Below are 25132 nucleotides of genomic sequence, written 5' to 3' on the forward strand. Positions count from 1 at the left end.
CTTTGAAAATGTGTGGCGCATTATGAAGCGTAAAATACGACAACAGAGACCCCGGACTGTTGAACAGCTGAAGCTGTCCATCAAGCAAGAATGGGAAAGAATTCCATCTACAAAGCTTCAACAATTAGCGTCCTCAGTTCCCAAACATTTATTGAATGTCGTTCAAAGAAAAGGTGATGTAACACGGTGGTAAACATGACCCGGTCCCAGCTCTTTTGGAACGTGTTGCAGCCATAAAATTCTAAGTTAATGATTATTTGCGAAAAAACAATCAAGTTGATCAGTTTGAACATGAAATATCTTGTCTTTGTAGTGTATTCAATTCAATATAGGTTGAACATGATTTGCAAATCATTGTATTCTGTTTTTATTTATGTTTAACACAACGTGCTCTTAACAGTGTGGCGATTATGTATGAAATAAGAATTGTAATTAATTTATGATAAAGGTGGTCGCGAGTCTCTGTGACGCCTCAAAGTTGCGGCGTGCAGGTCCGCTACAACAGTAACAGTACTCTAACTTGAGCGCAATATTTGACTACTCTACCCACCTCTGATGTGAGGCTTTGTAAAGCGCTTTGGGTACAGTAATGGTGTAGATAAAGTGCTATATAAGGGCAGTGCATTTGCCATTTATCATTTTACCAAGTAGCATTTTGGATATATTGTAACTGTCAGAGTAGTTTTATTGCATCATACTTTATACTTTTATGTGAGTATATATGTTAAGAAGAAAGAGTGCTTTTTCTCTGTTACAATGATCTACATGCCGCCCGCTCCTTTTATTCACCAATTATTGTCTATTTATCAATTATTGGGCGGCACGGTGGACGACTGGTTTGAGCGTCAGCCTCACAGTTGTGAAGACCCGGGTTAAAAACCCGTCCCCGCCTGTGTGGAGTTTGCATGTTCTCCCCGTGCCTGCGTGGGTTTTCTCCGGGCACTGCGCTTTCCTCCCACATCCCAAAAACATGCATGAATTGGAGACTCTAAATTGCCCGTAGGTGTGAATGTGAGTGCGCATGGTTGTTTGTTTGTATGTGCCCTGCGATTGGCTGGCGACCGGTTCAGGGTGTACCCCGCCTCCTGCCCGATGACAGCTGGGATAGGCTCCAGCACGCCCGCGACCCACGTGAGGAGAAGCGCGACAGAAAATGGATGGATGGATTATTCTTATGTTCATTTTTGGGAATTTTCTTTGGGACTAACAGATTGCTATCTAGGTTCAGTTTCACATGTACGGTGTTCAGATGGCCACTGTACTGGAGTCTTCATATCTTCAAAATTAAAACGTAAACTTGTTTTCAGTATTGTAATTACCTCACAAAGATTGGGGAGTTTAAAAAAAAATGGTGATTGGGTGAATTTTTTTCCCCTGGTAATCGTCAGGTCATCACAGTATGCATCTTAAATATGGTCATATATCTTTTTTAGATGTTCATAGATTCACATTCCAATGCATGAGCCCAAAGACTTTTATTTCATCACATGACAAGACTTCCACGTCAAATTGACAGCATGAGCCAACGAGATGCTGACTGAGCGACGGCAGGTCTACAAAGTGCAGTTGGCCTCTGGTGAGAGTCGACATTTGGCAACCGTCAGGTAGGTCTCCACCTGCAGATGCATCATTCTTATTTTTTTTGAATCACGTCGTCACAAATCACACACACACATTTGTGGCACAGCGCTGACCTTGTGCATGTCCTTCTTGAAGCACGCCAGCAGTTCATACATCCGTCTCAAGGGCTCATCGTCTGCCACACTTTGATAATAGTTCCCATAAGGCGCCAGTTGCAGGGCGGAGCTGTCAGCTAACATCTCAGCTGCATCCTGATTGGCCTGAAGGAACAGCTGATTCCAGATTCAACGCCCACACTGAGAGACCCGACTTACTGACGTGTTTGTGTGTGTGTGTGTGTCTTTTCACCCTGATTAGCAGGAGGATTCCCATCTTCAGTTCAGAAAGTTTTGAAGAAACCTGATTTCTGGGAGCAGAGCCCCCAGAGAGGGAACGGCTAGGAAATTCCCACGATTCCACCAATCGATAGGAGATCGACAGCAGCTTCAGAACCTAAACCCATTTCAAATCAATAGTATTCACATGGTCATCTTTGTACTGTTCTTTTTTACTTTTCATTCGTCTTTCTATTTGACCTTTGGCCATATACTTAAGTAATTAAGTACAACTCTTTGTCTGGGAAACAGTGGAATTGTGTGGAAAGTGTGAGGAGGCGCCTTCCGGTTTTGACAGACAAGATGATAATGAGCTTACCTCCTGATATAAATTGATCCAAACATCCATCCATCCATCCATTTTCGAGCATTTCTCCTGTTCTGGAGTCTCGCTTGGACTGGTCAGCAGTTAATAACAGGGCATACATGGACAACAATTCCCATTCTTGTTTTGGGAGTGTGGAATGAATACTCCAAACAAATGTAGTACTATTAGTATTTTCGGTGACAATTTAGTCATAGAGTTGTTATGATATTCTGTCATACGTTACAGTAAATACCGCAGTTATTCACACTGAGCGATGTTGTGACCAATCTGTGGTGTTGTGATAAGGTTTGACATGAACTAACTGCATGAACACTGCCTAAATGCCCTAAACCGAGAAGCCCCCCTTGAAAAAATGTGCATCACCACCACTACCACTACCACTACTACTCCTAGATTGACATCATCGAACGCCAGAGGATTTTCAAATCCCAGTCGGATGCTATTTTAGCTATCAAAAAGGGAATTCGTCCAGGTAAATTTGCATTTCTGGTCACTCCAGTCAATTGTGTTGTAGATGAAGCTGAAGAGTTAGTGGAAGAAACTAGTGAAAAGAGTTGAAGATTAATAGAAGCTTGTGAAGTGGTAGAGAGTTATTTGAAGAACTTAGTGAAAAGAGTTGAAGCATTTGTTAAAGAAGTTTGGGGAAAGAGTTGCAGTGTTTGTTGAGGAAGCTAGTGAAAATAGTTGAGAGTTAGTTGAAGAAGCATGTGAAAAGGGTTAAAAAGTTAAAGAAGCTTGTGAAGAGTTGAAGCGATTGTTGAAGAAGCTTGTGAATAGTTGGTTAAAAAGAAGCTTGTGAAACGTGTTAAAAAGTTAGTTGAAGTAGCTCGTGTAAAGAGTTGAGCCATTGAAGAAGTTTGTGAAAAGTGTTGAAGCGTTCGTTAAAGAAACTTGTGAAGTGTTGAAGGATTAGTTAAAGAAACGTGAAAAGTGTTGAAGCGTTAAAGCTTGTGAAGAGTTGAAGCGTTAGTTGAGGAAGCTTGTGAAAAGGTTGGAGTTAGTTCAAGAAGCTTGTGAAAAGGTTGGAAGAGTTAGTTGAGGTGTCGCCTAATGACCGAGCTTCGTTGCGTTTCGTGCTTGTCCAGGGGACTGATGATGTAATCTGAGTTGCAGAAATCCTGCAGGAAGATCTTGTTGAGCTGACGCTGATCCTCGTTCTGCAGAGAACTCTCCTAAAACAAACGAGCAAGTATTCGTCAAGAAAACCACAACAAACAAAACAGTGGCTCCCCAGCTATAACTAGCCGGCAACACTCACAAAGTCCGAAAAGAGTCTCTGGGCCAGCAGGTGGAGATGTTGCACTCGACTCACAGCGATGGAGAACACTCTCTGGCTGTCTGTGATTGACTGCGAGGAGACGCCAGCCAGTGTCACGAGTGACAGGAAGAGAAGAACTGCAAGAGACGAAAAACTCACCTCATTTGATGTGATACACTCTGTTTTCATGTTCATTGAGCAGCGCCTCATGTCAGGAGAGAGTGTGGATAACTCACTCCACATTCTTGACTAAAACACTTGTTAAGTTTCATATTTAGCTTTCCATTGAGTTGATGTCATTGAGTTTGTATAAGGCAAACATGGAAAACTCCATCCTCTATTTCTTGGTTTCAGAGGTTTTCAGGGTGCCCGCATGCCAAGTAGCATAAGTCCGCAAAGTTGGAATGAAGCAAGGAATGTGCACAGGTTGAGGTCATATTGGGAAATATCAATATAGTACATTCAAGATTTTAAAAATGTTGGCGTATGACGTCAGTAATGTCTACACAGACAGTCCCATATCAACCCATTTCAAAAGGATTTCATGTCAATTTTGAAGAGTGGAAATGAATGGCAAATATTGCCTTTTCCCTTTCGCCAGCATCACCTAAGAAAAGTCCATTTACCACCTACTGTACCTTTGTCCATGGCTGCTCCTCCGTTTGCCTTTCGGCGATGTTTTGACCTGTCCTCTTTATAGCAGCACAATGATGATTAGATGGATGAGCGAGAAACACCGAGCGGCCTCGCTAATGCCGCCTTCACGCGGTCATATGTATGATTAGGACTGTTTTATGTCACGGCATTCATTCGAGAAACATCACTACCGACGTCGGAAGTAGTCATAAGAAAAAGTCCTTTTGATTTACATCAAACAGGAATGTGAATAATTCAACGTTTTGGGACAATGACACATCAACACGTATGAATGTTAACCAGCGACACCGGTGAAAAACAACTAACAGCTTGTCAGCGACGTGCTCGGCGCCATTTCTCCGTGTTTGTCTCATAAATGCAATGCTGCACGTTCTGTACCCCTTCCTTCTGCCAAATTAGCTTTCAGCAAGTAGGGACATCGTCTTCTTCATCCATCGTGCTAAATGGAGCGCATTTATATAAGTCGCGCTTTATTGACACCATCCCGCACACATGGCAGCAGCCAGGGGCGGCTGCTGCCATGCCAGGCCCACTGGGAGGAATTTAGGGTTCAGTGTCTTGCCCAATGATACTTTGACAGCAGACAGTCAGAGCAGGGATTCGAACCGTTGACCCTTAAGTCACCAATCTTCTATCTATCAGCATCCATCCTTCTGTCGTCATCCGTCTGTTATCATCCATCCGTCATCCTCCACCCATCATCATTCATCCATTATTACCCATTCATCCATCATCCAGCCATTTGTCATACTCCATCCAACAATCTTCCATCTGTCATCCATCCATCCGTTATCGATCCGGCCATAGCCCATCCACCTTCATCATCCATTCATCAAACTGTCATCCATCCATATACTATTACCGATACATCCATCACCCATTCACCTTCATCATCCATCTGTCATCCATCCATCCATGATCGATCCATCCACCAGCCATCCACCTTCATTATTCATCTCTTGACGCAGTGTTGCAGTGTGTCTCAGTTGCCCGATGGCTTGTCAGTTTCGTTGTGGAGATTGATCCTATTACTCATCAATGTGAACCACAACACAACCGATTGGCCCCATCTACATCACTTTGTGAATGAAATGTTTATAACCGTGGCAGCGTCATTGTTGGCGCAAATTCCACTGATTTCTCAGGAGACATTTCCGTATTTTTTGGGGGACCACGTGACGAGAAGATGAAGATTCACATATGCATACACTTGTACATCATCACGGATCTGCTAAATGTCATCACTTGAAGCTCAGGGGAAATAGCGCCTTCCAGCTGCTTGTTTGTACTTGTGGACTCATTGTTGTGACCTTTATGTAGTTTTAATATTCACCGCAGTCCGACAACCGATACAAAAGCCTTGCATGTTAACCGTCAGTGCCCTCGTTTTTTCTCTGTGGTGATGAGAGGCTGTGATGAACCAGAGTAAAAGGTGGCCATTAGGTTACCTTGATTTTCCATGCATAAAGCAGATGTGGGGGATATGTTAAAGACCCTCAAATAACATACAATTTCTCGTTGGACCATGAGGGAAAATTTAGCAAAAGATGAAAATTCTAGATCGAATTGAAGGTTCGTGTTGAAGACTGGACAAAGGTTCCAGGACATTGTCAAGTCGATGCATTTTGCCCACCATTTTATCTGACGCCGCTGCTTTCTTTAGCAGGGATGCCGCACGTCTGGTGACGGGTGAGTTAGGGACGTCCTCGTTAGCGGATCATCGTCTTGGTCTTCTGACTAGATTTAAGGTGATCAATCGAAGGAGTGGAGAGCTGTACCTCACAGTCAGGATTTTATTGAGCAGACAAAATGATATGAGGAATATTTATTCACAATATTTATTTTACATTTCAAACACATTGTTCATCGTGTATATGCACTTACACAGTACATTGTAAAACAAATAAAACCAAGTAAAATGTCTTGATATTTCATTAATAGATGAAAGGTTAGGCTCCAAAAGTTGAAAAGAAATAAACATTTACTTCCACAATCACCTCAATCTCTCCAAACAAAATCCAATCATGCATCAACAAGAACTCACATCAACAATAAACGCACATATTGTATCCATTCACCGCCTATCCTCACTATATATAGGATAGGCGGTGGTCTTTCTGCACTTCTTACCACGTCCATGGTCTACTCTAGGGGTGTCAAAGTCAAACTCACGGTGGGCCAAAATGAAAAATTGGGACATCGCGGGCCAAACTCAAAATTGAATGAAAAATCACTGAAATGTACATGTTTCCCTTCTTTCCAGAAATGTAGCGCTCAAGTTTATCATATGACAACAAAGTTAAGTTTTGCTTAATTACCGAATCTGGAATAAACAAACTTTAATATTATAAACACGAGAAATCTAATTTGCGATAAAAGACGTCAGTGGTATTTGTTTGTTGTTTTGTATTTAAATAGATAACATGAATTCTTCTGTCTCTCCATCTTCGATTTATCTATCTCCAATTACCTGTTCTATTCTTTGTGACAGCCACGTTGCTCCGCACACGACAAACTGGTCTGTCTTTTACTTTAGCGGACCGACAATCTGCCTCCCACCTGTCTTGGAAGTTAACCGTTTTCCATCTTTCGTTTGGCTATTTTTGGGAAGGGGAAGTGTCAATTTGCTCGAGGAGACCAGTAGCATAGTTGCTAACGACTGCAACAGGAAGGGAAGGGGCGCTCGCCGGTCGAGACTGATGGGTCAACAGACTAGCAAAGCATTCTGGGATTTGTAATATTAGCGGCGCATGTGCTATATACTGGCGGGCCAGCTCTAATACACATTTGATATGGTCTTGCGGGCCAAATATAATTACATCGTGGGCCAAATTTGGCCCCCGGGCCTGAGTTTGGCATAAGTGGTGTACAGTAAGTGGCATTCAATTTGATGTTGTGGCTTCAAAGTGTGGCACTTTGTCAAACAGTCATAGACAGTCATAGACAAATGATCGCCAGAATTTTGTGTGGTTAAAACCACTGTATATTCAAGTCATTACTTGTTCGGTCTATTGTCAGCAGGTGGCGCACCGACTGCATCACAAAGGGAGCGAAAGTAACGGCACCAAAACCACCGTCGAAGCGTGGTCACCGTAGAACAGTGGTGCTGATGCAGTCTGTATTGGTTTCTCTGTGAATAGAAACCCCCCGCCTCCAAAAAAATCAAAGTAAATGTGTTGCACTTGGATGAGCGCAAATACTAAACTAGATTTTAATTTCTTCTGTTCTTCTCATTCAGGTTAATAAAGTAGTTTGCGTGATAAAAACTGTTAATATTCGTATGATATAGTATACAATTCTTCAGAGTAATAATTTGTTGATCTCAAAGTGTTGAAGGCAACACTGTATTGTGCCAGGTTCTCACAGCACACCAGCAAGGTGCGCCTGGACCGATTCCTCTTCATCTCCGTCCTGCCGAATGATCCGATCGGCCTCTCCCATTTTGGGCGTCGACTGCACCGCGTGTTTCCTGTACGCTCTCTGGATGACAGTTGCGGCGACATCTTCCCGCTTCCTTCTCAGAGTGCTGCTGATTGGTTGATAGGATCCCTGCAGGTGACAACTTGTTAGAAATAACACCGAAGGTCGAAAGGAGGTCAAACAAACAATTATGCCACGTCAGACGAAAGAAGAGAGGAGAACTGACCATGACTTTGGAGGGGCTGCGGGCCATGAACTTTTCCTCCATGGTGGCTTTTAGATGATCAGTTTCTCCCGAAATTCCCCGTACCTGTCCACGCATGGAATTTTGAGCAATGCAAAATGAAAAACAACACCAAATGTGATGACATGACCTGAGCAGTCAGGGCCACTACGAGGTCCAGACAGTGGATCTTGTCCCCAAAAGCCAGAGGCAAATCCATGCTGATCACTTTGATACTGTTTGGTTTGGCAATCCTCAGTGGATCTTTCAGATTGTCACAGAACTCCGACAGCTGGCTGAAGGGCAGTACAGTTAATTCGATCGCGTAATAGCTCCTAGATACATTACACATCAGTCACACGTGACATCAGATGACACCTTTTGGCTGTCACAATATTTCAAAAGAAGGAAAGAACATATTGTGGTAGTTTAAGATCCCTTAGGCCAAGAGATTATTTCCATTTCCATTATTTGTTATAAGAAAGATTCATTGGCATCATCCATTCTCTGTAGCGCTTATTCTCTTGACTGGTTGCGGGCGTGCTGGAGCCTATCCCAGCTGACTTTGGGCGAGAGGTGGGGTACATGCTGAACTGGTAGCCAGCCAATGCCGGGCACACATAGACAAACAAGCATTCACAGTCACATTCACACCTACGGACAATTTAGAATCTTCAATTAACCATACCATACATGTTTTTGGAATGTGGGAGGAAACCGGGGTACCCAGAGAAATGCCACGCATTGGCATCCATCTGAACTAATTGGAGGTGAACCAGCATCTGAACGGTTTGCCTTCAACCTTGAAGCGGATATACTAGGCTCTGTTCAAATCATGCAGGTTTAGCTCACCTGTAGTGAATGAAGTGTGACACCTGTGGGTCAAACCTCTCCCAGGTTTCACAAAACATCTCAAAGTCGGACTCGCGGAGCTCGTCAGCGCTCTCCTCGGTAGCCATATTGAAGTTTTCCAAAATGACGACGAGGTACATGTTGACCACAATCAGGAAAGACAGGATAATGTAGGAAGTGACGAAGATGACGCCCACCGCCGGACTACCGCAGTCTCCCACAACGGACGTCCCAGGATTTTCCACGTGCGGATCGCAGTCTGGTGGGGTGCTCATGATGGGAATGAGCAAAGCGTCCCACCCGGCGGATGTTGCGATTGTTAGCAAGCAGATCATGCTGTTCCCAAATGTCTCAAAGTTAAACATGTCATTGAGCAGAGCTCCTTTCTTCACGTAAGCAAAGTTTTTCATGCCGAAGATAGAGAATATGAACATGATGAGGGAGAGGAAGAGTCCAATGTTACAAAGTGCAGGAAGTGACCTCATCAAAACGTAGAGCAGTCTTCGTACGCCCTTGGCAACACGGAAGAGATGAAGGATTCGGATGACACGAATAAATCGAATCAGAATGAAAACTTGAGGCACATGGATGAAGTACTTTTCAATCAAGTCTGCCAGGAACAATCCTGAAAGATACAACATGTCATTCAAGGAAGTCAATGCACACGTATATGACCAATACATCAATATGTCTAAAGTATTTATGGAGCGGGTGAGAAATACTGTCTACCACACCGACTGCTAAGCTACCTGATTGCCATCCACTGTCATGGTCTGTGTTTTGCTTTGGGTTGTGTTTAGTTTTGTTCCATGTTTGTCGCGTGCTCATTAGGTTGTCGTGTCCACCTGTTCTCGTCTACTTTGTGTCGACCAATCGGCTCTCTCCAGCCACTCGTGTCTTGTCCAGGTGTTCCTCGTTGTCTCGTCAATTCGTTTGTATTTAGTTCCCTGGTTTCGTTCAGTTCTTGTCGGTTCATTGTCGTTGTCACATGTCTTTGCCTTGTCATAGTCGCCGGTTGTCTTGATCATTGTGGTATGTCCTTGTCAGGTGTCATGTTCCCTATCTATTCCACGTCTTACTCGCAGGTCATAGTTTGTTTCCAGTTTTAGATATTCAAGTGTTTCTTTGTTACTTTGGTTTGGTTGTTATCTGTTGTGGGACTTTGTTCAGTTTTGCTTTATCCAATATCCTTGTTTTCCTTTTTTTGAAGATTAAATATTATGATTTTGAGACTCCCGCACTCCTGCCTTGCCTCCCTGCTTCCCTGCAATTGGGTCCACCGTGTTCTTGCCTTGCGTTCCTCGCCTTCGCCCTAACCACGTACGTGACATCCGCATGTCCACGGCTAAAAATCGGTCTTGTCTTCCAAGAATAAAAAATGAATACCTGCCTTCTTCCCAATCACCAGACCTAATGACTTCAACCTTAACTGCCACCCTTTCAAGACCGGTCCCGATTGCTTTCCTCCATTCATTGAACTGCCTTATTCCACGTCTGCCTTCCTCCTTCGTATTGACTGTTGAAAACATTCTGGTCTCTGGCTTGTAAGCCTACAAGTCCTGTATATGTGCAATATGTGTATCTACATCAAGGGTCATCAACCTTTTTGAAAATGTGAGGTACTTCTTGTGTATTACAGTTTCATACACACTTATGAAATATCACATTTGGTCAAAATACCTTTAATTATATGTTGTTATTAATAATTAATGGATGTCACGGTTTTCACAATATCGCAATATGGAAAGTGCCTCAGTGTCGTTGTGGTCTTGTCTCGGTAGGAAATAATCAGCTGTTGTGCTTAAAATTTGGCTTTGGTTCGGCTATGGGTAGGCACATCGCTTAGCCGGGCTGCTGTAGCCTCTCCATTTCCTTGTTTAGTGTATATGAATCCGATTGGCCGTACGATCATGTGACCACGTCACAAAAAATACAATGATGATTGGCCGACTGGCCCACATGACTGGAATTCTGATTTTGGATGTGTAAGTAATGTGAATAAAAGTGTCTGTGCTGGATGTACCTGGGTTACATCCATCCATCCATTTTCTGTCGCGCTTCTCCTCACGCGGGTCGCGGGCGTGCCGGAGCCCATCCCAGCTATCATCGGACAGGAGGCGGGGAACACCCTGAACCGGTTGCCAGCCAATCGCAGGGCACATACAAACAAACAACCATTCACATTCACATTCACACCTACGGGCAATTTAGAGTTGTCAATTAACCTAGCATGCATGTTTTTGGGATGCGGGAGGAAAGCGGAGCGCCCGGAGAAAAGCCACGCAGGCACGGGGAGAACATGCAAACTCCACACAGGCGGGGCCGGGGATTGAACCCGGTCCTCAGAACTGGGAGGCAGACTTTCTAACCAGTTGCCAGAAAATGGATGGATGGATGGATGGATAGATTACAGTATCGACAATGATTTAAAAAGGTAGCAAAAAAAATTGCATGAATCTCTGCAAGTTTATACATTTTCAAATGATCATTTCTACAACATTCTGAGGAAATCAAAATTTCCCATCACTGCTGAGATATTTTTACAACAGGCCTACGTACTACTCATGTGGTCCCGAGTACCTACCTGTTACCCATTGACACTATGTCGGTGACCCCTGATGTACATCACCATCTGACTCACCCAAAATGGACAAGATGACCAGCACGAAGTCAAAGATGTTCCATCCAAATGAAAAGTAGTTCAGTCGGAGCGCCAGGATCTTCACGATACACTCTACTGTGAAGATGACTATGATGGCAAAGTAAATCCAATGTAAAATAAATTCCTTTTCAAAGCTATCCTTCGACGTTTCCGTCATCATGACGACCACTTGGAGGCAAGCCAACACCGTGAAGAATATATCAAAGGAGGCTTTTGTCACGATGTCAAAGAGCAGCGCCTGAATCTTATTCTGAGGACAGACAACGACAAATAGCAGAAAAATGCATCAAACTAAAAAGATGCACCACGTTTGTTGAAGAAGACGAAGAGTTGGACTGACTTGCGGTCGGGGAATAGGCTTCCAGGCTTTCTTAAGGTCTAAGGTCTTCATGGAATTGTAACATTTCATCTGTTCCTTGGTCATGAAAAGACCTGTTCCTCCCAAGTAAAAAACAGAACAAAAAATCCCCTTTAAATGAGTGCAAGGTCACAAGAAGAACAACAAGTCGACTCAGAGTGTGTGCGTGGGTGTGGGTGTGAGTGAGAGAGAAGTGTGTGTAAACCTATCTTGGCTTTCTGGTGCTTGAGGTACTCAATGATGGCCCCAACGAGGAAGTTGAAGGTGAAGAAGGAGCCAAAGATGATAAATAAGACCATGTAGAGAGACATGTACACGTTGGCCTCGTACTCTGGCTGCAACTCAATCTACACACACGCACACATGCCAATGTCTGTTAATTATTTGTACTTGAGTTCTATTAGCAATCATGGTGTCAGGAGAGATGCTCTAACCTGTCTGGAGTCCATTGCTGCATACATCAAGTCAATCCAGCCTTTAAAAGTCGCCTGATAAAATAAATCAAGCAGTCAATCAATCTTTGTGTCTGTGTCTCTGCCCATGGTCCTTATATTTAGGTGACAGATATTTATGCTGTAGATTTGAACCATTGGATGCACGTTTATTATGGTGGTGGTGTACGGCTCTACTCAATTATACTGAGGGCCCTGTACAACCCCAATTCCAATGAAGTTGGGATGTTGTGTTAAACATAAATAAAAACAGATACAATGATTTGCAAATCATGTTCAACCTATATTGAATTGAATACACTACAAAGACAAGATATTTCATGTTCAAACTGATCAACTGGATTGTTTTTCGCAAATAATCATTATCTTGAAATTTTATGGCTGCGACACGTTCCCAAAAAGCTGGGACCGGGTCATGTTTACCACCGTGTTACATCACCTTTTCGTTTAACAACATTCAAATGTTTGAGAACTGAGGACACCAGTTGTTGAAGCTTTGGAGGTGGAATTCTTTCCCATTCTTGCTCGATGTACAGCTACAGCCGTTCAACAGTCCGGGGTCTCCGTTGTCGTATTTTACGCTTCATAATGCGCCACACATTTTCAAGGGGAGACAGGTCTGGACTGCAGGCAGGCCAGTCTAGTACCCGCACTCTTTTACTACGAACCCACGCTGTTGTAACAGGTGCAGAATGTGGTTTGGCATTGTCTTGCTGAAATAAACAGGGGCGTCCATGAAAAAGACATTGCTTGGATGGCAGCATATGATTCTCCAAAACCTGTATGTACCTTTCAGCATTAATGGTGCCTTCACAGATAAGTGTAAGTTACCCATGCCAACACAGCCCCATACCATCACAGATGCTGGCTTTTGAACTTTGCCTCCATAACAGTCCGGATGGTTCTTTTCCTCTTTGGCCCGGAGGACACGACGTCCACAATTTCCAAAAACAATTTGAAATGCGGACTCGTCGGACCACAGAACACTTTTCCAATTTTCATCGGTCCATCTTAGATGACCTCGGGCCCAGAGAAGCCGGCAGCGTTTCTGGGTGTTGATGACAAATAGCTTTTGCTTTGCATAGTAGAGTTTCAAGTTTCACTGAGGATGTAGCGCCGAACTGTATTTACTGACATTGGTTTTCTGCAGAGTTCCTGAGCCCACGCGGTGCTATCCTGTACACATTGATGTCGGTTTTTGACGCAGTGCCGCCTGAGGGATCGAAGGTCACGGGCATTCAATGTCGGTTTTCGGCCTTACCGCTTCCATGCAGTAATTTCTCCAGATTCTCTGAACCTTTGGATGATATTATGGACCGTAGATGACGAAATCCCTAAATTCCTTGCAATTGTACGTTGAGGAACATTGTTCTTAAACTGTTGGACTATTTTCTCAGGCACTTGTTCACAAAGAGGTGAACCTCGCCCCATCTTTGCTTGTGAATGACTGAGCAATTCAGGGAAGCTCCTTTTCTACCCAATCATGGCACCCACCTGTTCCCAATGAGCCTGTTCACCTGTGGGATGTTCATTCCAAACAGGTGTTTGATGAACTTTCCTCAACATTCTCAGTCTTTTTTGCCACCTGTGCCAGCTTTTTTGGAATGTGTTGCAGCCATCAAATTCTAAGCTAATGATTATTTGCTAAAAACAATCAAGTTGATCATTTTGAACATTAAAGATGTTGTCTTTGTAGTGTATTAAATTAAATATAGTTTGAACATGATTAGCAAATCATTGTATTCTGTTTTTATTTATGTTTAACACAACGTCCCAACTTCATTGGAATTGGGGTTGTATAATATGGATTGCATACAGTGTATGTAAGCATGCTTTATATATTTGATATGTAGCACATCTAGTAGACTTCAGACTGACCACTTGCAGAAGCGACAGGAAACCGATCCCTACGTTGTCGAAATTAATTTCGCGATTCCTCCAGCGCACTTCAGAGACATTTTGTTCCATTAGCATGAGACACGCTGTCTTGTTGTTGACGGCTTGGGTGTGAAATAACTCTTCCGAAGTGTCGTTTATGCAGTAAGAAAACCTTCCTGCAAACAAATCCACTCCCATGATGCTGAATATCAACCAGTAAGTGGAACAAACGAGCAGCACGTCCAAGATGGACGGGATGGCTCCAAACAGTGTTGATGCCACCACCTGAGGACCATTGAAGGAGACTTGTGAAAAGATGAGTTTGTGTGGCCAAGTGGTGTGCGTGTGTCTGCTCACCTTCATGCCTTCAAAGCGAGACAAGACCCTCAGAGGTCTCAGAGTTCTCAGAGAATTGATGGCTTGAAGCTGGGAAATTACCAGAACGTTGGCAGTCGTCGAAAGCACATAAGTCTGGCAGATGATAACAAAGATTTGTTTATATTATGTTCATCGTATTGTGTCTTATAAGCCAAAAACGACATTGTAGTTGTTTGTATTTCTGTCAGCGTGTGTCAGGTCATTGTTGCTGTCACGTCTTATGTAGCCTTCATCTTTATGTTTTCAACATGATCTTCAATGGTAAGTCTTTTGTTTCTCCTGTTTTATTTCGTATAATGAATTTTGGAATTGAATTCAGTATTTTTTTTAACATGCTGTGGTACTTATATTTTTACCTTTTTTCTAGTCAATCTTTTTGAGTACATTAGGTTTCCTTCCTCCCGTCTTCCCTTGCACTCGGGTCCTCCACTTTTGCCCCGGACTCCACCACGCAAATCTGCACCTCTGACCTTAATGTCACGATATCTCTTTTTCAAACATGAAAGCTATTAATTCTGCATGAGAGACTTCAACTTACTGTATACTACCATTCTAAGTTTTTCTCAAGTAAAAGTCCCTCAAAGCTTGGAAGCATCTTTGAAGAAAGTCTGACTTATCTTTAGTCATCGTAGGCTATCGCAGGATGCTCCATTTGGTCACCTTCGCATCGTATTTGCTAACTTGGCATCCTGATCTGTAGTGCACTACTGCTGTATGGGCGGTGTGATGGTGTAGTTAAAGCGATATACAAGTGCACTCCATTTACCGTTGTATGCATCTCAAATGTACGTTTGATATGTGGCTTACAAGCACAATGAGGAAGTCTATGCAGCACCAGGCATTGGTAAAGTACTTTTTGAATCCACCAGCGAACCACCTCAGAAGCATCTCCAGCACAAAGACACATGTGAAGACCTGATCCGCGTACTCCAAAATGGTCCTGATCAGCAATCGCTTCTCCAGATGAATGTCTTCAATTGCCTGCGCGCCGACATGTTTGCAATCATCAACATATCAATGCATTAAAGATAGGAGTAAACAAAAACACTAGTGCTATTAGTTCATGTGCGGCAAGAGTTTATCATAAAAAGGACAAATACTTACAAGAGCTCCACTGCTCAACAAAATCATAAAGGTAATGAAGGCTTCAAAATATTTGTGTTCAACCACGGACACACACGATCGCCTCAAATTCAACCAGATTCGGCGTCCGTCCTGACATGAGTCCATGTTCAAAACTGGACAGGACTCTGAAAACACGCACACACACACACACACACACAGACCCTGTGATTGGCTCCTGTTTTTAAATGCTCACATTTCCGTGTGTGTGTGTGTGTGTGTTCATACGGTCAGTGAAGCACTTTGCAGGGGTGTTTCCGTCATCACGTTTGTGCATGCACACTGCTGACTCGCCATGCTAGCAAACAAGATATGGCTTTTCATTACCTTCGTCTGTTGCTTTTACAGAAATCATGATGATGAATAAGTTACTTGTAAGGCCTTTTTTTCATCAGCAGCTTCATTTCCCAACATTTGGGAAGCACGTTCGTAGGGTTTATTATAGACAAGGGCCCTGACCTCTGATTCTGCCTCTTCTGAGCTTACAAAAGTAAGTGCCAAGAACTCCTTCTGGCTCACCTCTTCACTCTTAAGTCCTAATAGTGAAAATGACATTCCATTGGATCATGATTAAGGAAACAAATACTATTTGGCACCTACCAGGAGGATGTAGATGAATTCTGAATTGGGTCTTCTTGCCCATCTGCTCCAGGACCCTCGATTTTATCCCGCTCACAGCCCCACCGATCCGATTCAAGGCGATCAGTAGATTGTTTTGTCCTTCTCCCTCTGAATCTGCCCAAAGATCTCCATTGGATGAGTTTATTAACAAGGCCAGGAACAGATTCCAAACCTGCATGGAGATCGGGAACACATTTTTGTAACATACTGTATGTCGACTAGGTATTGGTAGTGGATAAGCAGCAGCTCAAGAAGATCAAGTCAGTCGTTCTCTCGGTGGTGACTCACCACTAGTTTTCCAACGACCACCATCACTGTGAAGAAGATAAGGCATGCGGGCTGACCCGCAACTTCCATGCAGTCCCACATTGTCTCGATCCACTCTCCACAAAGCACTCGGAAGACGATGAGGAAGGAGTGGAAGTAATCGATCATGTGCCAGCGAGGAAGCTTGCAGTCTTTTGAGATGCGACACACATTTTCTTTGTAGTTCTTCGCGAAGAGCTGCATTCCAACCACAGCAAATGTGAAGCTGATGATGGCCAGAAGCAGAGTGAAGCGCCTCAGAATCCCCAGCGACTTTCCAATGAGCTTTAGCAGAGCGCTGAAGGTTGACCACCACTTGGCCAACCTAAACACACGTAACTAGGAAGGCAATCAAGTAGGACACTGTATTGATCATGAGGGAAATTCAAGTCTACGTAGGAAGGTAGTGTGATTCAACTGATGACACTCACCAGTCTCAGCCCATAATAGTCTGCCAGTCCCAACTGGAGCACAGTAAAGAAAACAATGATGCTGTCAAAAATGTTCCAACCAACCTGTTAATCATGAGAACTCAATGAGATTTTCTATTTGTTGTCACAGTAAAGTTAATAAAGTTGCTAAAAACAGACGTTGTAACCTGGAAGTAAAAGTAGGGACCCATGGCCAGAAGTTTTAGGGCCACCTCAGCTGTAAAAATCCCTGTGAAGACCTGAGGAGGTCAGTAAGAGGGTGAGAGGTCAAGGGTTATCCTGGCCCATGAGTGTTAGTTTGTAACATAATAGACAACTCTCTGACAGCTCGATAAGACATGTTTTGCCATTCATCTGTATCTGGAAATTGTATTGTGAAAGACAACTACTACAGAATGAACTCCAGACTGACCCATTCTGCGATTGTGAGCAGCTCGTTAAAGTCTTCCGTCAAGGGATAATGCTCAATGGCCATAAAAATGGTGTTAAGCACAAGGCACATGGCGATAGCAAGATCGAAGAAGGGGTCCGTGACAAAATGGTGGAGTCGCTGTTGAGCCCAACAACAGGTGCAACAGGTCCGCCTCAGGAACATGTTGGCGAAAGAGGAGCAGCACGGTAAACGGGGTCTTTGCTCGTTCGCACACTCTGAAAATACAGCAACATTTTAGAAGTCTTGATTCAATAAGCAGCAGGTGCTTGTCACCCACTGTTGGAGCCGTTCTTTGGGTGTTATTTTGGGGTGCTTATGATCATGTAACATACAGTGGCTGTAATAAGTATTTAACACGTCACCATTTTTCTCACTAAATGTATTTCCAAAGGTGCTATTGACATGAAAATTTCAGCAGATGTTGGGAACACCCCAAGTAATCCGTACATACAAAGAAAGTAGAACAAAGAAGATGAAACATTAAGTTGTGTGTAATAATGTGAAATGACAGAGGGAAAAAGTATTGAACACGCCAATTGGTATTTATTTCATACTTTGTACAAAAGCCTTTGTTTGCAATGACAGCTTCAAGACACCTCCTGTATGGAGAAACTAGTCGCACGCATTGCTCTGGTGTGATTTTGGCCCATTCTTCTACACAAGCAGTCTTCAAATCTTGAAGAGGCCGTGGGGTTCTTTTATGGACCTTAAGTTTCAGTTCTTTCCATAGATTTTCGATTGGATTCAAGTCAGGTGATTGGCTAGGCCATTGTCGCAGCTTTCTTTTTTTCTTTGAAACCAATTGAGAGTTTCCTTGGCAGCATGTTTTGAATCATTATCCTGCTGAAATGTCCACCCTCGTTTCATTTTCATCATCCTCGTAGATGCCAGCAGATTTTTGTGAAGAATGTCTCAGTACATTTGCCCATTCATCCTTCCTTCAATAATGTAAAGTTTACCAGTACCACTTTGTGGGAAGCAGCCCCACACCATCATGTTTCCACCTTTGAACTTCACTGTTGGTATGATGTTGCGAGGGTGATATGCATTGCCATTTCTCCAACAAACGTGGTGTGCATTAGGGCATCCAAAGAGTTCCATTTTGCTCTCATCAGACCAGACTATATTCTACCAGTATTTAATTGGCTTGTCCAAATGTTGTTGGGCAAACTTAAAATGAGCTTTGACATGCTTTTTTTTTTTCTCCAGCAATGGGGTCTTGCATGGTGAGTGTGTATGCAGGCCATGGGAACGGAGTGCATTACTCACGGTTTTCCTTGTGACAAAGGTACCTGGTAATTCCAGGTCTTTTGGAAGCTCTCCACAGGTGGGCCTTGGCTCTTGGACAACTCTTCTGATTTTTCATTGCACTCCTCTGTCAGAAATCTTGCGAGGAGCACCTGATGGAGGCAAATTTATAGTGGTATGATTGGCTCTCCACTTACGTAATATGGCCCCAACCGTGCTCACTGGAACATTCAGAAGCTTAGCTCTGCGCCTGTAACCAATCCCACCATTATGTTTTGCAACAATTACTTTGCGATGGCCTTGAGACAGCTCTTTGCTCTTACCCATCATGAGATGTGTCTTGACTCACACCTTGGCAATGAGACCTTTTTGCAGGTCATCAATTAGGACTGAACCATCTTATATTAATTTGCACAGACAAGGGGCTGGATTGCTGTTTGAGTATTGATAGATTGATAGATAGCTGTCTTGGCTTTCCATGTCTTTTTGCACCTCCTTTTCTTCATGTGTTCAATATTTTTTCCCTGTGTCATTTCACATTTTTACACACAACTTAATTTCTCAGCTTATTTGTTCTACTTTCTTTGTATGTATGGATTACTTGTGTTGTTCCCAACATCTGGTGAAATGTTAGCACCTTTGGAAATATATTTAGTGAGAGAATGGGTGCCATGTTAAATACTTGCCATGTTAAATACTTATTTTAGACGCTGTATGTGTGTGTGTGTGTGTGTGTGTTTGTGTATTAACACCTTCCGTGTCTGCTGATGGATGTTGCTTTTCAGTGAGGCAAGCACTGCCAGGCACCTACACGCACACACACACAACACGCACACACACACACACACACACTCTCATCAGGTGAAATGTTTCTATGCCATGACATACTAAGTACCATGTCACCTGACCTCCTGCAAATTTTTCTTCAGTGTCTCCAATATGTGAGCATACTCTTTGTCCTTCTGTTTGGCCTCAGCCATCTCCGCCTGCTTCTGCTCCACAGATGCCATGGCGAACACTGCCACAATGAGACTGAGGAGGGAAAAAGAGCCCACTACAATGTCAACCACGAAGAAGATGGTGTTGGTTTTGCCAGCTGAGCGCAATGTCTGCAGAGACAAACCAGTGTTCCAGATCACATACATGGATCTGAGCAGATTAATGTGACCTGGAAATATTTGTTTACAAACCAGTTGGAAAAGGTTCTCCCAGAAGTCCTGAGTCATCAGTCTAAACAGAGCCAGGAAAGCCCAACCGAAGGAATCATAGTTTGTGTAGCCGTAATTTGGGTTGGGCCCTGCCCTCAAACACGTATAGCCCTCTGGACAGATCCTAAAAAATCCAATGTTGGCATGTCTTCACCACTGGTCAGTCAGTGTTGGACAGTGTGTGAGTATTACCAAACACATACCCAGCCTCAGAAGTGTTTCCACACAGCAAAGCATCAATGCTTCCGGGTGAATAATAATAGTTGACTGTCAGACACATACATGTCACATTTTAGAGCAGAAATCAGACATGTGACAGATACAATGATCAGTTTCACACCAGGATTGTTGATGTACTCTTGAAAATCAAAGTATTCGAAGGAGTGGTTGCTTGGTGGCATCAGCACACACTTTTGCCTCAAGACGCCCATGAAGTTATGCAGCGAAAACACAGCTAGTACACTGAGGCAGATGAGGCTCAGGGCGGTCACGTGGGCCATCTTCTTCACTGTTTGCATGAGCACGCTGAGCGTTGTCTTCAAACCTTACAAGGCCAAAATACATTGAGGCTCATGTTAGCTCACACACACACACACACACACACACACACACACACGCACGCATGCATACACACACACACACACACACACCAGGTATCGCTGTGATGGCCTTTAGTGCTGGAAGGACTTGGAATGCAGAAACAGTTCGTGAATGCACCATATTTGTCAGGTATCTGAAAACAGAGCACCTACTTCACATGATTGTCATCATCATCGTTATCATTATCACTATCATCATCATCTTCATAGCACGTGTGAATGTGTGGATGTGCATTACGCCGTGCTGATGACCATCAAGTCCAACCAGTTCCATGGATCCCTGAGGAAGGTGAACTGACCGACACAGAAACCTCGAGCCAGAACTTTGACGAGCACCTCAAACACATAGATGGCAATAAAAGTGGATCTGTTCAAAGATGGAAAAAAAAAAATCTCCGTTCACATGATCGCTTTATTGGCTGACTAACATGAGGGCTTCTGGCCTCTAGGGTGAGTCAATGGTAATCCACTATGTGCAGTGGCACACAGTGCTGACAAGTCGATATTGGCTCTTTAACTCACTTGAGAACTCCACTCCACTCTGGAGGGTTGGCTATCGTCATGAACACACAATTGGTCAAAACTGTCAGGAGGATAAAAGCCTGGAAAAAGGTGCAATTAATTAAGGAACAAACATATATGCATAAGCTAACAATGACCCGACAGCTCAATATATAGTTGTATAGATATACTGTATTGATAGCTGAGGAGTTGACAATCACCATATGCAGTGTAAAGGTAGCTACAGAAGATGTACATTTGTGTATGCATCTAAAGGATATGAGTGGAGGAGGATCTTGATAGCAGTAGTCCTCACAAGGTTGAAAGGAGTCAGCAGGAAACAAGCAGGATCAGAATTAAATCTGTGGATGATCTTTTCTCCATCTAGAACAATGAATGTCTGTACAGATGACAGAAGGTCAGAGATCACATCTGTACAGCACTGAATATCTGCTAAGACAAGGAGTGCGCTCATTGGCCAAAGGGACACAATTCTGAGACCTTCTGTGTTTGGTAGAAAGGATCCAGTTCCTGCAGTGGGGTGCTGACAAACTCATGGGGTGGATCACCAAAGATGAACGGGAGGCGCTTCCCACTCTCCAAGTCACACGTTGGAATCTTCTGCTCCTCTGTCACCTGTCGATCAGAGAACTAGCCAATCAGATGGCAAACTCACTGCCATGCATTGTCCTTTTTTTATTGCCTATCCTAGTGGACGTGAATAATTCCCCATATGTTTTGTGACTTCAAAGGCAACTTTGCATTTTGAGTAAACCTAACAAATGCTTTTATTATATCCAAGCCATTTTGAATAATCAGTCAACGTACCATTTGAGTTTCTTCATTCCACTGAAATGTATCAGGAAAGGCTTACATCAATGCAGAAAGACAAACTTTAGACAAAATGTTAGATAACGATGAAAAAGAATTAATAATAAAATGGGTTGAGATCAATGTAAAGTGGACTCTTGCTATTCGTATGGGTTTGGCCTGTCCAATCCATGAAGAAATGACACTCCTTCTAGTTACCATTATAACCCCCCCCCAGGGGAATAAGTGGGGGATCAGGTCCAAAAATATTGCCAATAGCTGGGGATAGGTTCTCCAAAAAAAAAAAACACCATTGGAATAATCTGTGAAGGTCAAAGTGCTAATATTCAGGGGTCCACTGTATTTGTGTATACAGTGAAACCTTAACTTAGGAGTCTCTAAACTTATCAAGAAATGTTTTTGTCTTGAGTTACGAGTGTGCTCCATAGCCCCTACAGCTTGATGGCGAGTGCAGATGTGAAAGCAGTGCAGGACTACCTCCAAACCCTTGCCAAAATAATAGCAGCCGAAGCATGCAAATGATCAACTGTGACGAGACAGACAATGCCAAGGAGGACTTTCCAAACCGTCAAGGAGACAGAGATGTAAGATAGGTCGAGGAGAGCGAAATAAAACCCTCGCACTGCAAGATGAAGTTGCTGCTCTTCATTCAGAAAAGCCACGTGCTTCGAGGGCAAAACTGGAAGCTTGAGTCACCAGGTGAAACTTCTTTTTTTTTTTTTTTTTATCAAAAATAAAAAATGATGAATGGCATTTCTGTTCATTTTAGTAGTGAAAGATGATTTGAGAAAGGAGTGTTTTGTGATTGTTGTGTGGTCAGTGGGATGACTGAATCAGTCAAGTCACTTTTCTATCATAAATTCTACCTGGATATTCTTGTCTTCTTTTCTCTGTGGTTCGTTTTCTTTAACTTGTCGACATCGTTGTATCTCCTCCAGTGAGACTGCCGTAAACTTACGGAAGACCTCTGTACCAACAGGGGGCAGTAGAGTCACCATCTTGGTATTTTGCAGTTGTGCTCGCAGAGCACTGTTGTCAAGCAACTTCCTCCTGTGTGTGGAAATATTTGATATCTTTTAGTGTTTGCACAAAAATGGCCACCAAAGAACTCCCAATTTGGCTGGTATTTCATTTATGAAACGGATATTTGTGTTTTTTTTTTAACTTATTTTCAAAAATCAAAACTCAGGGCAGAGTTTACATTGTTTGACAGTTGCCTGACAGTTTGTGAAGCACATTACTGCCACCTACATGACTGGAGTGAAACAGACATCACATCCATCCATCCATCCATCCATTTTCTGAGCCGCTTATCGTCACAAGGGTCGCGGGAGTGCCGGAGCCTATCCCAGCTATCATCGGGCAGGAGGCGGGGTACACCCTGAACCGGTCACCAGCCCATCGCAGGACACATAAAAACAAACAACCATTCGCACTCACATTCACACCTACGGGCAATTTAGAGTTGTCAATTAACCTAGCAAGCATGTTTTTGGGATGCAGGAGGAAAGCGGAGTGCCCGGAGAAAACTCACGCAAGCACGGGGAGAACATGCAAACTCCACACAGGCGGGGCCGGGGATTAAACCCCGGTCCTCAGAACTGTGAGGCAGACGCTGCTACCAGTCGTCTACTGTGTCTGCTTATTATATCTAATTGAATCAAATTTTAGACTGTTATTCAAGTTACCGTGGACAGCGAAAATATAGACATTTTATGGGTGCTTCATACAGACGCAATGTTTATCTATTTCCAATATTTGTTTTTGACATCATTATGTAAGATCGTTAAAATGTCCAAATAGATAACAGTCATGTCTTATTGATTGAAAAAAAATTATGAAATATGTTATTTTCCCAACTTTTAATGTCCCATGTCTTGAGATGCTACACAGCAAGTTTGAAGCAAATCGTTAGCTGCGAACGCCATCTCGAGAGTTAACCACACTGTTAAAATGTTATCGGCGGCCCTGAGGTGTGTTAAATTTAACGTCAAGTCAACAATGGGTTAGTTAACTGAGTTTTGGACAACAAGATAACGGTGCCGTTAAAGTTAAAAAAAAATAACCGAGTTTTGAACAACCGGGTCCAGGTTGGTAATTGACGAGGAGATGTGAACGTCATGGCCGGAGAAGGTGATGCTGGTGATGGTGGATCCCCAGTTTTGGTGCAGTGTTCCATCTACCATGATTTCTGTTTTGGAGTTGTTCATTTGGAGGAAGTTATGCACCATCCACGACTTTATCTCCTCCAGGTAGAAGTGCGGATCAAACTAAGGCTGCAGAAGGGGTTGGGTAGGTTCTGAGATAAATTTGCATTTCATTAGTGTAGCAATAGAATGAGATTCCATGCCAGCTCATGGCTTTAAGGAAAACGACATCCATCTATCCACTTTCTGTATTGCGTGACCTCGCTTGGGTCACGGGTGAGCTGAAAGCTATTCTAGCTGACTTTGAGCAAGAAAGAATGGCACACTTTGGACTGGTTTCCAGTCCCTTGCAGGACAAAAATAGACAAACATGCTTTACATCTATGGACAGTATTGATAAAACTAACATGCATTTTTATGTAAAATTGGAGGACAACCCCCTGAGCACAGGAAAAACATGCTAACTCCACACAGGAAGGCCAGAGTTGGGATTTGAACCCCAAAACTTAAAACGGTGTGGCAAACACTCTAACCATTAGACCATCGTGTAGCCCGACAATAACATTAAATGTGAAAAGTGCATAAACTGTATTCTGCTAATGTGCAACAGGTGGTTAACAGTATCTTCTTGGTAAGTTTTCCAAGAGTTTTGTGTACATGATGAGCTGCGGATAATCATTTTGGAGATTCAATGTGATCATAATAGCTGGAAATACTAGAGAGTAAAACAGTGAACATTTGCAAAATGCTAACAGGTCCAAAATGGGCAAAGTGAAACCCACTTAAATGCTGACAGGCATAGTTGTTGACTGTGTCGAACTTACAGCTCTGAAGTTAAGGGCTTCAGGTGACTGGCTCGCCTCACAAGTTCTTGTTGCTCCTTTTTACTCCCCCAAAATTCCCAAAATGTTGTTTTTCTTCTCATGGCTCCAGTTGACACTGTGGCAATGCTCACACTCCTGTTCGCTCTCTGCTGAATAGCTCCAAACTGTCTGCTTCTCCACTCCACAGTTCTTTGAGATTCTTTCATTTAGAGTTTACTCCTGACTGTCTTCATTGTCAAGTATGAAGTTACCGTGGTGATGTTTGACCTTATGAAAGAGAACGTTTCAATGCTATTTGGGACAGTGTGTCCTTTCACGGACCTTAGGATAGACGCCCCTTTTCCATGAACAGACTTCCTGTTGATGACCCAATTTCCAGGAAATATGTAGTGTTTTGTTCAAAAACATTTTGGAGAAAGAAGAGCTTCGTTGTTTCATAA

At 43.2% G+C, this 25132-nt stretch overlaps 2 protein-coding genes across 3 annotated transcripts; both read right to left on the reverse strand.

Moving 5' to 3' along the window:
- Positions 1 to 1456: 1456 nt before the first annotated feature.
- Positions 1457 to 4334, reverse strand: gh1 (growth hormone 1). 2 transcript variants are annotated; one of them, XM_061750044.1, is made up of 6 exons: positions 4180 to 4334; positions 3542 to 3678; positions 3339 to 3455; positions 1930 to 2073; positions 1695 to 1841; positions 1457 to 1616 (listed from the first exon to the last, which is right to left on the reverse strand). In XM_061750044.1, exons 1-6 carry the CDS (start codon positions 4187 to 4189, stop codon positions 1554 to 1556), a joined length of 618 nt encoding a protein of 205 aa, XP_061606028.1. In that variant the 5' UTR covers positions 4190 to 4334; the 3' UTR covers positions 1457 to 1553. The 2 variants fall into 2 exon arrangements, with proteins under 2 accessions (XP_061606028.1, XP_061606027.1); XM_061750043.1 differs by having other exon boundaries at positions 1695 to 1853.
- Positions 4335 to 5977: 1643 nt separating this feature from the next.
- On the reverse strand, positions 5978 to 25008 carry scn4ab (sodium channel, voltage-gated, type IV, alpha, b). Its single transcript, XM_061748137.1, has 31 exons — positions 24693 to 25008; positions 22588 to 22771; positions 21392 to 21526; positions 21172 to 21290; positions 20912 to 21001; positions 20628 to 20756; positions 20441 to 20523; positions 20131 to 20334; positions 19994 to 20057; positions 19773 to 19914; positions 19491 to 19691; positions 19335 to 19389; positions 17314 to 17549; positions 17069 to 17140; positions 16902 to 16985; positions 16453 to 16809; positions 16144 to 16336; positions 15916 to 16079; positions 15772 to 15841; positions 15526 to 15671; positions 15229 to 15402; positions 14401 to 14514; positions 14044 to 14328; positions 12148 to 12201; positions 11923 to 12060; positions 11696 to 11800; positions 11335 to 11605; positions 8694 to 9318; positions 7993 to 8137; positions 7845 to 7928; positions 5978 to 7747 (listed from the first exon to the last, which is right to left on the reverse strand). Exons 1-31 carry the CDS (start codon positions 24896 to 24898, stop codon positions 7559 to 7561), a joined length of 5118 nt encoding a protein of 1705 aa, XP_061604121.1. The 5' UTR covers positions 24899 to 25008; the 3' UTR covers positions 5978 to 7558.
- Between the last annotated feature and the right edge of the window lie 124 nt (positions 25009 to 25132).

The sequence above is a fragment of the Phyllopteryx taeniolatus genome, chromosome 16, assembly GCF_024500385.1.
Source record: "Phyllopteryx taeniolatus isolate TA_2022b chromosome 16, UOR_Ptae_1.2, whole genome shotgun sequence".
Taxonomy (NCBI): domain Eukaryota; kingdom Metazoa; phylum Chordata; class Actinopteri; order Syngnathiformes; family Syngnathidae; genus Phyllopteryx; species Phyllopteryx taeniolatus.